We start from the raw sequence: 12,590 nt of genomic DNA, 5'->3' as shown, positions 1-12,590 counted from the left end.
ATTTATGACCCTTACGGAAACAAACTCCATATGTCACTTTCAAGAACCCCCCGCCCACTAGTGTTCTTATCCAGTAATTATTTGGGTATAATTTATGACCCTTTGTCAAAACATTGTTGCCTCTACGGGGTGGCCAGAAGCAGTCTGAAATGCTCTGAGGGAGTTGCAAGGTGGTTATGCAGAGAAATAATTGTTAAGAAAAAAATTCTATACTTTGCACTGTTTCCGAGATTATTGTCCCTGTAGTTAGCCATCATGGCCGTTGCGCGTGCAAATTCAAGCGGCGCCTCAGAGGCGGTGTCACCAAATAAATTTTTCGTTTGGTTTCCCAAAAACCGAATGAGAGAGCATGGGATGCTAGTAAGGACCATACCCGAGCCAAAGGCTGAGCAGTCTCATGCACTGTCATCTATCCTATGGGAACAAGTGACACTAAATGATGGGTCACTTGAATCTGCACACTTAGCGGCCTGGTTCAGTAACTTCAATGCTAACTAACTTGGAAACGACGCAAATTATCGAATTTTTTCTTGACAATTATTTCTCAGACTGTACGTGACTCCCCTGTATATTTATCCTGCTTTATCTTAATAACTGTAATTTGTGACCCATCTTACTTAAATTCTATAATTTTTTACTCTAAATGGCTGCTGCAACCAAATCACAAATTCCTGTATATCCTGCTTTATCTTAATGATCTTAAGACACACATCAATAAAAGTTTTCATCACCCCGGTTCCCAGGATTCCTAAAGATAGTCGTTGACAATGGATATTGTGTCACAGACACAGTCCCTTTGACTGTTCAGAGATGTCACTAAACCCGGCCAAAGATGTAAACAACCATGCATGAGCAGCGCCTATTAGACGGAGGGGGTCCGAAATCCGATCAGTTCCAGTCTTTCCAGCAGAAAGGAGGTACACGGCTCGTGTTGTCTGTAGTTCAACCGTGTCTAGACGGTCATTGCTGCGGTTCTATCGCGTCCGCATTGTTACTTTGTGCCAGGAAGTGCTCTCAAAAAGAGAAGTGTCCTGGCGTCTCGGAGTGAACCAAAGCGATGTTGTTCGTACTTGCAGGAGATACAGAGAGACAGGAGCTGTCGATGACATGCCTCGCTCAGGCCGCCCGAAGCCTACTACTGCAGTGGGTGACCGCTACCTACGGATTATGGCTCGGAGGAACCCTGATAGCAACGCCACCATGTTGAATAACGCTTTTTCTGTAGCCACAGGACGTAATGTTACGACTAAAATTGTGCGCAATAGGCAGCATGATGCGCAACTTCACTCCCGACGTCCATGGCGAGGTCCATCTTTGCAACCACGAAACAATGCAGCGCTGTACTGATGGGCCCAATGGATCGCTCAGGATTGGCTGGTTCAAAAATGGTTCAAATGGCTCTGAGCACTATGGGACTCAACTTCTGAGGTCATTAGTCCCCTAGAACTTAGAACTAGTTAAACACACACATCCATGCCCGAGGCAGGATTCGAACCTGCGACCGTAGTGGTCTCGCGTTTCCAGACTGCAGCGCCTAGAACCGCACGGCCACTTCGGCCGGCACTCAGGATTGGCATCACGTTCTCTTCACCGATGTGTGTCGCATATGTCTTCAAGTAGACAATCGTCAGAGACGTGTTTGAAGGAAACTGGGTCAGGCTGAACGCCTTAGACACACTGTCCAGCGAGTGCAGCAAGGTGGAGGTTCTCTGATGTTTTGGGGTGACATTATGTGGGGCCGACGTACGTCGCTGGTGGTCATGGAAGGCGCCATGGAAGGCTGTACGATACGTGAATGCCATCCTCCGACCGACAGTGCAACCATATCGGCAGCACATTGGCGAGGCATTCGTCTTCATGGACGACAATTCGCGCCCCCATCGTGCACATCTTCTGAATGACTTCCTTCAGGATAACAACACCGCTCGATCAGAGTGGCCAGCATGTTCTCCAGACATGAACCCTATCGAACATGCCTGGGATAGATTAAAAAGGGATGTTTATGGACTACGTGTCCCACCAACCACTCTGAGGGATCTACGCCGAATCGCCGCTGAGGAGTGGGACTATCTGGACCAACAGTGCCTTGATGAAGTTGTGGATAGTATGCCACGACGAATACAGGCATGCATAAATGCAAGAGGACGTGTTACTGGGTATTAGAGGTACCAGTGTGTACAGCAATCTGGACCACAACCTCTGAAGGTCTTGGTGTATGGTGGTACAACAGGCAATGTGTGGTTTTCATGAGCAATAAAAAGGGCTAAAAGGATGTTTATGTTGATCTATATTCCAATTTTCTGTACAGGTTCCGGAACTCTCGGATGCAAAAGTTTTTTTGATGTGTGTATATGACACAGAAAAAGGTCACTGGAAGTTTATCTGAGCTATTCTTATCTCAATTATTATAAATCATGAAGCAAAATGGCTACCTAAATCAAAATTGGCTCTGTCTATATTTCTGTCACTCTTACCTTAATTAGCATAATTTATGATCTGAAAATGGTCACATCTGTATTTAGCCTTGTCCTTATCAGTATAATTTATGACACATAATGCCTGCCACAACCATGACATAGCTACTTCTATAATTATTTTCATCAGCCTTATCTTAACTTTTATAGTTCGTAATTCAAAATTTACTGGCAGAATTACGTTCCTGTCAGATTGCCTAAGGGGAGTTTGACAATATGCCATTAGATTAGAGTTGTAAAAGCAGCAGAAAATCCTAAGAATTCAGAAGCAATGTTTCTCCAAACGTGTATGTACATTAAAAAATACGAACGGCATCAACAGAATACACTCATATTCCATGTTTAAACAATTTTCTACACTTGTGCTGTCATCACATCCATGGGGATAAAAACAGGAAATATTAAGTGATCATTTAAATTCAACAAAATATGAGAGGGGGGTGGGTGTTGTTGTCCATGGCCTGTGTGATGGTATAGTCTTAACTGTGCCCATATGTGCTGTGGCCACCGCGGCTCTGTAATTCCCATCACTGTAGGCACCAGACAGTGCATTGTCCAAGCCTCCACATCCTGTCAAATCTCAATAGTGCACCCATTAGTTAAAAGCTAATGTCGGATACCTTGATAAACAGGTATTAATTACACGTTACACCCGGCAGCAGCAAGAACAGCTAGGCCTTGTCGATGCTCCAGCCACCAGAGGCTTCTTGTGTAGGGGACACCCATGTCTTAAACATGCTCTAATAACTCTGTAATATTTCCAGGTGTGAGACGTTATTGTCAACATTCTATCTCCCTTTTATGTATTGTAGTGTAATCATATTTGACAGCATGTCCTTGCATCATGTATATGACCAATGGACTACATAGTTTTATGTTTAATTCATTTACCATCGCTATGTAGTCTTTCTAAGGTGTCAAAAAAATAACACACCTTACATTCAATTAGAAATACTTGAAGAAATCGACGAGAAATTACTAGAGGTACAAGACGTTCCAGATGAAAGTAAAAGGGGATTAGAAAATATTTTGCGGGAAAAGGTAGAGGTGTTTTTAACCAAGCCAGGCCGTATTAAGCACTTCCAATACAAATTTGAAGTCAAGGAACACAAACCATTTAGAGTACCAACTTATACCACTAAGTTACAGCGATAAAGTATTCAGGGAAATATCCAAAATGTTAGACGATGACAGCCTCCTCAACACACAGGTACGTCACATGACTCAATTCCCAAATAGTCCCAGCTTCCTCTATTCAACATGTTACAGGAAGCTTGGAAATAAATTTCGCTTGCAGTGTACCATGTGTTAGCGAAAAGATTCATTGCCGTAATAGTAGCAAAAAGTAGGTACACATGCTATTAACTCTATGTTTCGTGCTTTTTGAATAAACGATAATGTGGATTCACACAGATTGCATAGCAGTTTACCTCACAATCCTTTTTTCTTGCCTGTCGAATGCCTTCTTTATCATCCGGGAGAGTCTTCTCAATATTTTCGAAGTACTTCAGTTTCAAGCATTCTGTGTTTAATATAGGTGTTCTGAAAGAAACAAAAACATAAGGAAATAACAAAAGAATGATCTCAAAGTAACAGAAAAAAAGAGAAAACGTACGCTGGAAAATTTGAGCAATTTCAGGGGATATGAATATGTGGCTGTGCAATGAAAATGAACTTTCATGGTGCATATATATATATATATATATATATATATATATATATATATATATATATATATATATATATATATCATCCGGGAGAGTCTTCTCAATATTTTCGAAGTACTTCAGTTTCAAGCATTCTGTGTTTAATATAGGTGTTCTGAAAGAAACAAAAACATAAGGAAATAACAAAAGAATGATCTCAAAGTAACAGAAAAAAAGAGAAAACGTACGCTGGAAAATTTGAGCAATTTCAGGGGATATGAATATGTGGCTGTGCAATGAAAATGAACTTTCATGGTGCATATATATATATATATATATATATATATATATATATATATATATATATATTGATGTTGTTTGTTTTATAGCCATTTTTGCACTGTAGCCTGATTTCAGGCATTTTGATTGTATTAATACGGATGACAAAAAAGGAACAAAGCAATTGATGAGAAAAACAGCTTCCGCGTTAGTTTCTACAGACCGGCTGGGCAATAATAAGAAAATCTTCGCCCTTATCGTATTAAGAGTAAAATATTTTCAACAAGCAAATTCAGTAATCTCAGAACTCTCTGAAGACCCTGGATTTTTATTACAGATAATATTATCTCCAGAATACTTTTAATTTTATTGAGAGATGTGATGAAGCAGCGAACTAATAAGAAGGCAATGGTGCAAAGACACACAGTGACAGTCATAAACATCGTGCGACAAACAGAAGCATTCATCAGCCGCGATCGGTTTGACGCGTGAACTGAATACCAACGATGATTGGCTGATGTTGGATGACTGCCATGCTGGATGATTATAATAAAAGTTAAGCTTTCAAACAGCTGTAGAAATAACACCACTGGTCAGAATGACGTCAAACTGAAATGGAATATTATCGGAGAAGGGGGAAAAAGAATGGCAAAACAAAAATCAATAGTTACAAAATGTAGCAATAGATGGCGCTGTAAGCATCATGATTTAATAGTGGTAGACTACAAATGACAAATGAATCATACAAGAGTGCCTAAGATGTACGTTTGACGTTAAACTGTACAACTCAATGTGAATGGCTATACAGGTGTGATACTGTTAGTTACGTACGCCCATCCACCACGGAAAAGAGGGATGGGAAAAATCGTTTTAGTTGTGCTGAGGCCAAAACCGCATAAAAAACATCATTTACATCGGTTTTTAATTGTCCTGTGGCCAAAGACCGCATAAAAATCATCAGTTACCTCGTTTTCAATTTTTCTAAGGCAAAAAACCGCATAAAAGGCATCAATCAAAATCAAATCGGATTGTTAATTTCCACGTGACTGGCGCAAAACATGTTCAATATGCTGTCTACCGTTTTCTGCAACAAGTTGAAATCGAGAAACAGCATGTTCCACAACTGATGGAAGTATTTGCGGAGTCACGTCCAGAATGTGTGGTGCAGTACGTGCCTTCAATGCAGCTAAGTTCGCTGTCGGAACACTTAACACAGGGTCTTTCAGATAGCCCCACAGCCAGAAGTCATGCGGATTAAGATCAGGTGACTGGGACGGCCAGGCTGTAGGGAAATGGCTGCTGAAAATTCTAGCATTTCCGAAATGGCGCTTCTGCAGCTGCTTAACTGGATTTGTAATGTACGGAGGTGCGCCATCTTGCATAAAAATGATCCCGTCCACACATCCACGCTGTTGGATCGCTGGAATGACGTAGTTGCGCAGAAGACACTCATGGCGCTCACCAATAACGGTACCGGAAGCACCTGTCTCTTAAAAAAAATTTGGCGCTATGACAAATGGTGCCGTAAACCCGCACAACACAGTGACCTTTTCAGGATGAAGTGGTACTGGTTGATTTGTGTGTGCATTTTTCGTTGTCCATATTCGACAATTCTTTGTATTGAGATATTTTGTCAGATTGAAGTGGGCTTCGTCTGTCCATGAAATCTTCCACAGCCAATCATTGTCCACTTCCATGCGAGCAAAAAATTCTAAAGCAACGCTCTCTTGCTGGCAGGTCAACAGGAAGCAACTCGCACACATGGTTAATTTTGAATGGATAGCAAAGAAGGATGTTTCGTAGGATTTTATGCACTGTGCTCATGGATATGTCCAACGTTCTGGCAATTCTCCGTGCACTACATGTTTGCACTCCACGACTAGTCTCCTCCTGCATTGCTGTGGCCACTGCTTCCACTGCCTTCGAATCAATTCGTTTTCTCTCTCTACCAGATTGCACACCAAAAGAACCCGTATTTTCGAATTTCCGAATCATTTTCTCCAGACCCACGGCAGTCATCGGACCAACGCCTTTTTTCAAATCCTTCAGTGTCCGGAACTTCTGCTGAGCTACGTGTGCACAGTCATCATTCTTGTGATACAGCTTTACAAGCAGAGCGCGATCCTGCATTAAGACAGTCATGGTGAACGTCGAAAACGCGAAAGGAGAGAAAGCCGTGTGCCCTGCGTGTTTATTATACCAACTACAATGGGTCGTGGGCATGACAGGTGTTTTCATTTACGTATTCTGACACATGCAGCGCCATCTATTGATCCATTTTCACACTATTTTTTTCTTCTGCCATACGTTTCCCTCTTCTCCGATAATATTCCGTTGCAATTTGACGTAATTCTGACCAGTGGTGTTATTTCTACAGCGTTTTAAAGTTTGACTTTAATTATAATCACCCTGTATCTTTTATAATCTTGAACATGGCTGTAAGTGGCAACTGTGAAGCGGTTCTCTTGGAAAGGATGAAAAAATCAGCCAACCAGTTGCGTAACACAGGTTTATTATAACTCTTCACCTAGGTTTCTATAATTATGAAATTATCAAAATTCTTCAGAAGGAGATTCAGTCATCTAGAAATCACACAATTGTTACAAAAGGGACAAATAAAACAGAAATAATAAATATAGATACAATATTAGAAGCCGAGAGTACACGCTTACCTGTTACAAACCGTGTTGAAAACATACGTTAGAATACAGCCGTTTGGCTCTTGTCAAGAAAAAATTCACCACGGAAACAATAAAATAACAAGTCATGGTCATCAGATAACACCAGTGTGAACTTCACGGATAGAACTTGTCAACTGATTAACATAATAAGCCCTTAAGATAAGGTAACTTCCGTAGAGAGGCATCACATATGTATCGCGCATAAAATGCGCTAATAAACATGCTGACTGGGCTATATGAAACCAGTTCACATAAAAATTGCTTGTGATTAGCTGCGAATAGCCATACTGAGGAGCTTATGTCTAATAATCAACAAAAAATAATGCGTGATAATCGAACATTACAAGCCCACCTTTACAAGTGCAGTTAGATATTTTAAGATATGTTTTACGTTATCTGAGTTTTAATTAGAATCTAAAAGTTTTTTTTAGCTCTACGTTTCATGTACTTGAAGCAACAGCCTATATTACTAGAGAAAACGATCTTGACATTGTCACATGACATGTACACCAGTAAAAAAAACCTCAATCATTTTACTGGTATGCTTGTAATTTTTTTAACGACGTTACGGTTTTACAGAATTTTTCTGCTATATTGGATTTTAACCCTAGTACCGTATTTTACGGACCATAAGACGCTGCAGACTATAAGACACAAATTAATTTCCGAGCAGTTTTTTTAAAATAATATTTTATCATTGTAAAGCCAGAGAAAAAAATCTTAATTTATAAAACCGAACTGATCTTTAAAATCTGTGAAAATCGTCATTTGAACTTTCTTGGTGTTATTCTTCTTTGACTTCCTCTTCGTCGTCATCATTGTCCTCTTCATATATAAGATGGTCTTCACTGCCACTGAGAGCGTTGCTTCGCCGCACTTCTTGAAAGGCTTAACAATAATGTCTTCTCTCACTTAGACCACGGCTGTTCCACCCACTGACACACTCTTTGAGTGTCGGTTGTTTTAAAGCTCCCTTCGGCCTGAATTCATGTTCGGTTTCATCCATTAGCCATTTGTTCCATTCCTCTCTCATAAAAACTTTAAATGCTGCTGCCAGTTGAATCCAGTGTTGCCAGATAGCGACAGGTTCCCGCGGCATCGAATATATGGCCATTTTTAAGACTGGCAGGAATTTTAAATAAAACACTGGACATTTTTATATTAATTTCGAGTATGGTATTTTGGAGGCAATTTTTCGAAGAAAAAAGTGTGTTTTATAGTCCGTAAAATACATTAGTGTACATCCCTGACATTGTCATACCAAGTGTACACCAGAGTCACACTGACCCTCTATTATTTTCTGGATAATTGGCCTGAAACAATATTTTACAATGAAATGGGACTCTCATTTACTAAACTCATTTTGTTTCCCCTCTCATGTACTTTTTCGATCGATATTAGCATTAATGCCTCCAAAATTGGAGACAACGTACAAAATATTAAGGAAACTTCTCAATGAAGAGATTTCAAAGAGATCTGGATCCAAGACTTTATTTTGGAGTTTAACTGGATGAAGATGCTATTCATTTAACGAAATGCACAGATTACACGAATTGTTCAGAAATCTGTTCATGCATTATTTCCACACTCTTAAAATATGGACTACAAAGTAATCAACAACTGGCGAGATTGTTCTATTTAAGTACAGCTATGTTCCAACAATGACCATTTTTACGTTGGACGTCTGTATTTTCATCATCTTTGTCTGAGGATTCGATAGACTGATCAGGTTCGCCACTGTCCATAACTTTTGCAGGAGCATCAGCTTCAGAACCACTTCATCATGAAAGTCGCTTACGACAATTTCACAACTGAGACGCCGCCATCCAGACGCCAGACTGGGGTTCGCTCCCTGGAAATCTAAACACCAGCCACGAATGGGACAGGCTGTCAGCCAGTCCCCACGCGGCCTAGCTGTGTCAGTCTCCTGCATCAGCTTCTGACACAGCTCGGCCGCCGGTCGCATAGTTACGCCACACTTGGGTTGCACTGGGCATAGCACCTTCACGAATTTTCAAGACAACGCTCCGCTGTCGAGGTGGAATTCTGTTGTCACCGAGCACCTTTTGACTCCCGGGACGCCACCATCCTCCAGCAGAGCACATCTAAATCCTCTGCAAGTGGCTACATTAAGTGGTGTTGGTGGGGGTGGTATTCATTCAAACGGTTTGGTATGGACAGGGACAACTGCTGAGGCACTGATGAACCATTACATTTTGGAATTAGGGTCACTGGAGTTGGTAATAACTGATTACGGTATCAATTTCATTTCAGACTTAATAAAAGAGTTGTGTGGACTTAGGAGATTATTTCTTTCTTCGGACTTGTGAATGTTGTTACTTTCACTAAAGATAAATGGTAATTCAAATAGCATTGGGTAAAATGGTTTCCAACATGTGTTGATCAGGTTGCTCAACTGCAGGCTGATAGTTTAGAAGTATGTACGGAGGGTAGAGAAGGAAACAGTCCTCTCCTAAAGTGTCCCTACTCTCCCTATACGTCGTAGATACCAGTACCACCTCGTTAGCACTTCCTTTTTGGGGTAGATCAGGGAAAGATATTTCTACTTTCATAGATAATTTATTAACAGGGGAGGGAGATGGAACGATTTTCGGTTACTAAGTATTACTTGGTTGAAGTTGACAGGTGATGCTAGGGCACAGGTAAAGTGCCACGATAAATTTTTTCCAGTACATATAGGAGGGTTTGTTGGAATGACGTACAAGGAAACAAATCACTTGGTTTTATCACAAGCAGTTTAGTAAAATAGCACGAAGACAGGGATAGTCTGTAGACAGTTTTGTTGAACGGATTAGAACACTGAATATTTATGTTTATCAGTTGACAAGTAGTGAAATGCCAACAGGACCACTCTGCAGGGGGCAGAGCAGGGGTTTGCCAGTAAGTATGGAAATCCAAAAATCCTTAAACGAAGCTGCAGATATCTACTTGCTACAGTGATAACTTCAATCGCCACCTGCCGACTCGGCGGGTTGAAGTGATCACTGTAGCAAGTAGATAAATTATCTACTAATACCAGTATTGCTGGCCTCTGTTTTGAACAAAACCGAGGTAGATTCTTCTTACACTTCGGTCAGAGACCTGAAGGTGGCGTAGTAAAACGCTGAAACTGGTTGCCAAATAAAATAAGGTTGAAATTGAGGGCTGAAAGGAATTTAATTCGACATCCTTTAGCATTTTACAAGTTGTGTGTAAAATCGTTTTGTCCCTTTTAACTTTGGCTAATTATTATAGGAAGTTTATGCCAAACTTTGCAGAAGTAACAAGACCTCTTACATTATTTACAGAATTAACAACGCCTCTTACATTATCTGTTGGCACTAGGAGGGCCGGCATTAGCGAAATGCCTGGAAGGATTGCTACCGGTCATTTTGACTGATCATGGTTTTCTTCTTTGTTTTCAGTTTTACTTCTTTAATTACTTCAGTACAGCGCCTTTATAGGTCAGTAGTGCATTTTGCTTATAGTACCAATGTGTTACGCTTAAAAATTTATAAGAAGTATATTCAGTTAAACAAAAAAGACCGAAGTAAGGAATACATTGTAAATAACAAATCAATTTAAACTAAACTTACAAATGCAAATAAACATATAATTATACAATAACATTTTTCTATCTTGTGAATTGTACTCAGAAAAAGTCCCGAACAGGTCGTTTACATATATTTAGTACGAAAAGTAAACAAAAATTAACACAAATTGCTGTATCAATAACGAGAAAATAACATTTCTTTCTCTCTGGGACATCTTTTCAGTTAAAGACACCATCTTTGTCAAATGGCTCTGAGCACTATGGGACTTAACGTCTGTGGTCATCAGTCCCCTAGAACTTAGAACTACTTAAACCTAACTAACCTAAGGACAACACACACATCCATGCCCGAGGCAGGATTCGAACCTGCGACCGTAGCGATCACGCGGTTCCAGTCTGACCATCTTTGTCAAAACATTTTGCACAAACATACTGAACACTTTCAGCACGTGAAAGAAATATGAATTTCTTGCACTGCAAACACAGACTTCTAGACTGACCATCTTTGTCAAAACATTTTGCACAAACATACTGAACACTTTCAGCACGTGAAAGAAATATGAATTTCTTGCACTGCAAACACAGACTTCGAATTTTGTTCGAACTTTTGCTTGCTCCTATCTGCCAGGTCTTCTGTACTCTTACCTTACATATTTCAGTGGTCACAATGAATGTATGAACAGGTATTTTCCTTGATTGTACATACACGGAGAACAGTTCTTCCGCCGTCCGCTGTGACCGAGCGGTTCTAGGCGCTTCAGTCCAGAACCACGCTGCAGCTAAGATCGCAGGTTCGAATCCTGCCTCGGGCATGGATGTGCGTGATGTCCTTAGGTTAGTTAGGTGTAAATAGTTCTACGTCTAGGGGACTGATGACCTCAGATGTTGAGTCCCGTAGTGCTTAGAGCCATTTGAACCTTTTTTTCACAGTTATTTCTCTGATTTGAAAAGAAACATTCACCATATAACTTTTTCTCCTGTTGCTCCTGTTGTCTTTCTGTAAAGGACCCAGGCGTTGGTTCCAGCAAGGTATATGTAGAGGCGTGAGATACTAAAAAACATCCATAGTCCATCTCGGCAGCCAAACTTGATAGGGTACAGACGAAACATCTGGTCCAGAATATAAACTCCGAATTTAATGCAACTGTAAAAGCTCACAGTTTAAGGGAGTTTCCTCTGTGTTTGTTCATCAACTACAACTGACTGGTGCATTGTGCTCAACAGAATAACATTTTTTTTGTCTTCCCCTGCTAGGAAATAATTGTTGTGTCACCAGAATTGTTTAAAATAGTATCGTACAAAGATCCAGCAGTAGCCTTCATTGATGGAGGAACTTCTCTTCGGGTTTTCTTCAGTGTACCCACCATGGTTGTGTTCTCCTGCTTCAGCTGCTCTGCAAGATGTTTGGCTGTGAAGAACTTGTAACATGTTAGATTTCTTCGTTTCGAAGGGTAAGGTTGCACGAGACATGTAACAACGTGCTCTGCAACAGGTATGTTAGTGAGTCTTCCACTTCGTTTATCCAAGTAAGGAAATCCATTCAAAATGTATTTATTACTACCATCTGCTGCAAGCCAGAACTTCAAACCAAATTTGTCTAGTTTATTACTCATGCACTGTATAAAGCGGCCCGAGGTTTGCATGGACAGAGCTGCACATCTATAGTTATAAGTGCATCTGGTTTATAGTTAAGTGCATCTGGTTTATAGTTCTGGATGCTGTTAGCTACAAATGAATTCGGTACTGGGGTAGCTGCTGCGAAGCCATCGGTGTTGAGTCTTTCGACATGTGTGTGCTTGTCATCGCATCTTAAAAATCGCATGACTTCCAAGACCTTATTTCTTCCCACAGTGCGAGAAAAAAATGGCTGCCCACACACTTGACACCACAGAAGTTTCAGGGTGAAATTCTTTCCTCCATACACGCCACTTGCATATAATAGAGCTATGGCAGCTTC

At 40.5% G+C, this 12,590-nt stretch overlaps 1 protein-coding gene across 1 annotated transcript in view; it reads right to left on the bottom strand.

The window, feature by feature from the left end:
* The window catches only part of LOC126196512 (estradiol 17-beta-dehydrogenase 2-like), a 151,142-nt gene that overhangs the window by 17,806 nt on the left and 120,746 nt on the right, over positions 1-12,590 (bottom strand). Inside the window, exon 6 of the mRNA XM_049934571.1 lies at positions 3,905-4,016. Within this exon, the coding sequence (XP_049790528.1) occupies positions 3,905-4,016 (112 nt within the window). The remainder of the gene's footprint in view (positions 1-3,904; positions 4,017-12,590) is intronic.

The sequence above is a fragment of the Schistocerca nitens genome, chromosome 1 (genome assembly GCF_023898315.1).
Source record: "Schistocerca nitens isolate TAMUIC-IGC-003100 chromosome 1, iqSchNite1.1, whole genome shotgun sequence".
Taxonomy (NCBI): Eukaryota; Metazoa; Arthropoda; class Insecta; order Orthoptera; family Acrididae; genus Schistocerca; species Schistocerca nitens.
This window is presented reverse-complemented; position numbering and strand designations above follow the sequence as displayed.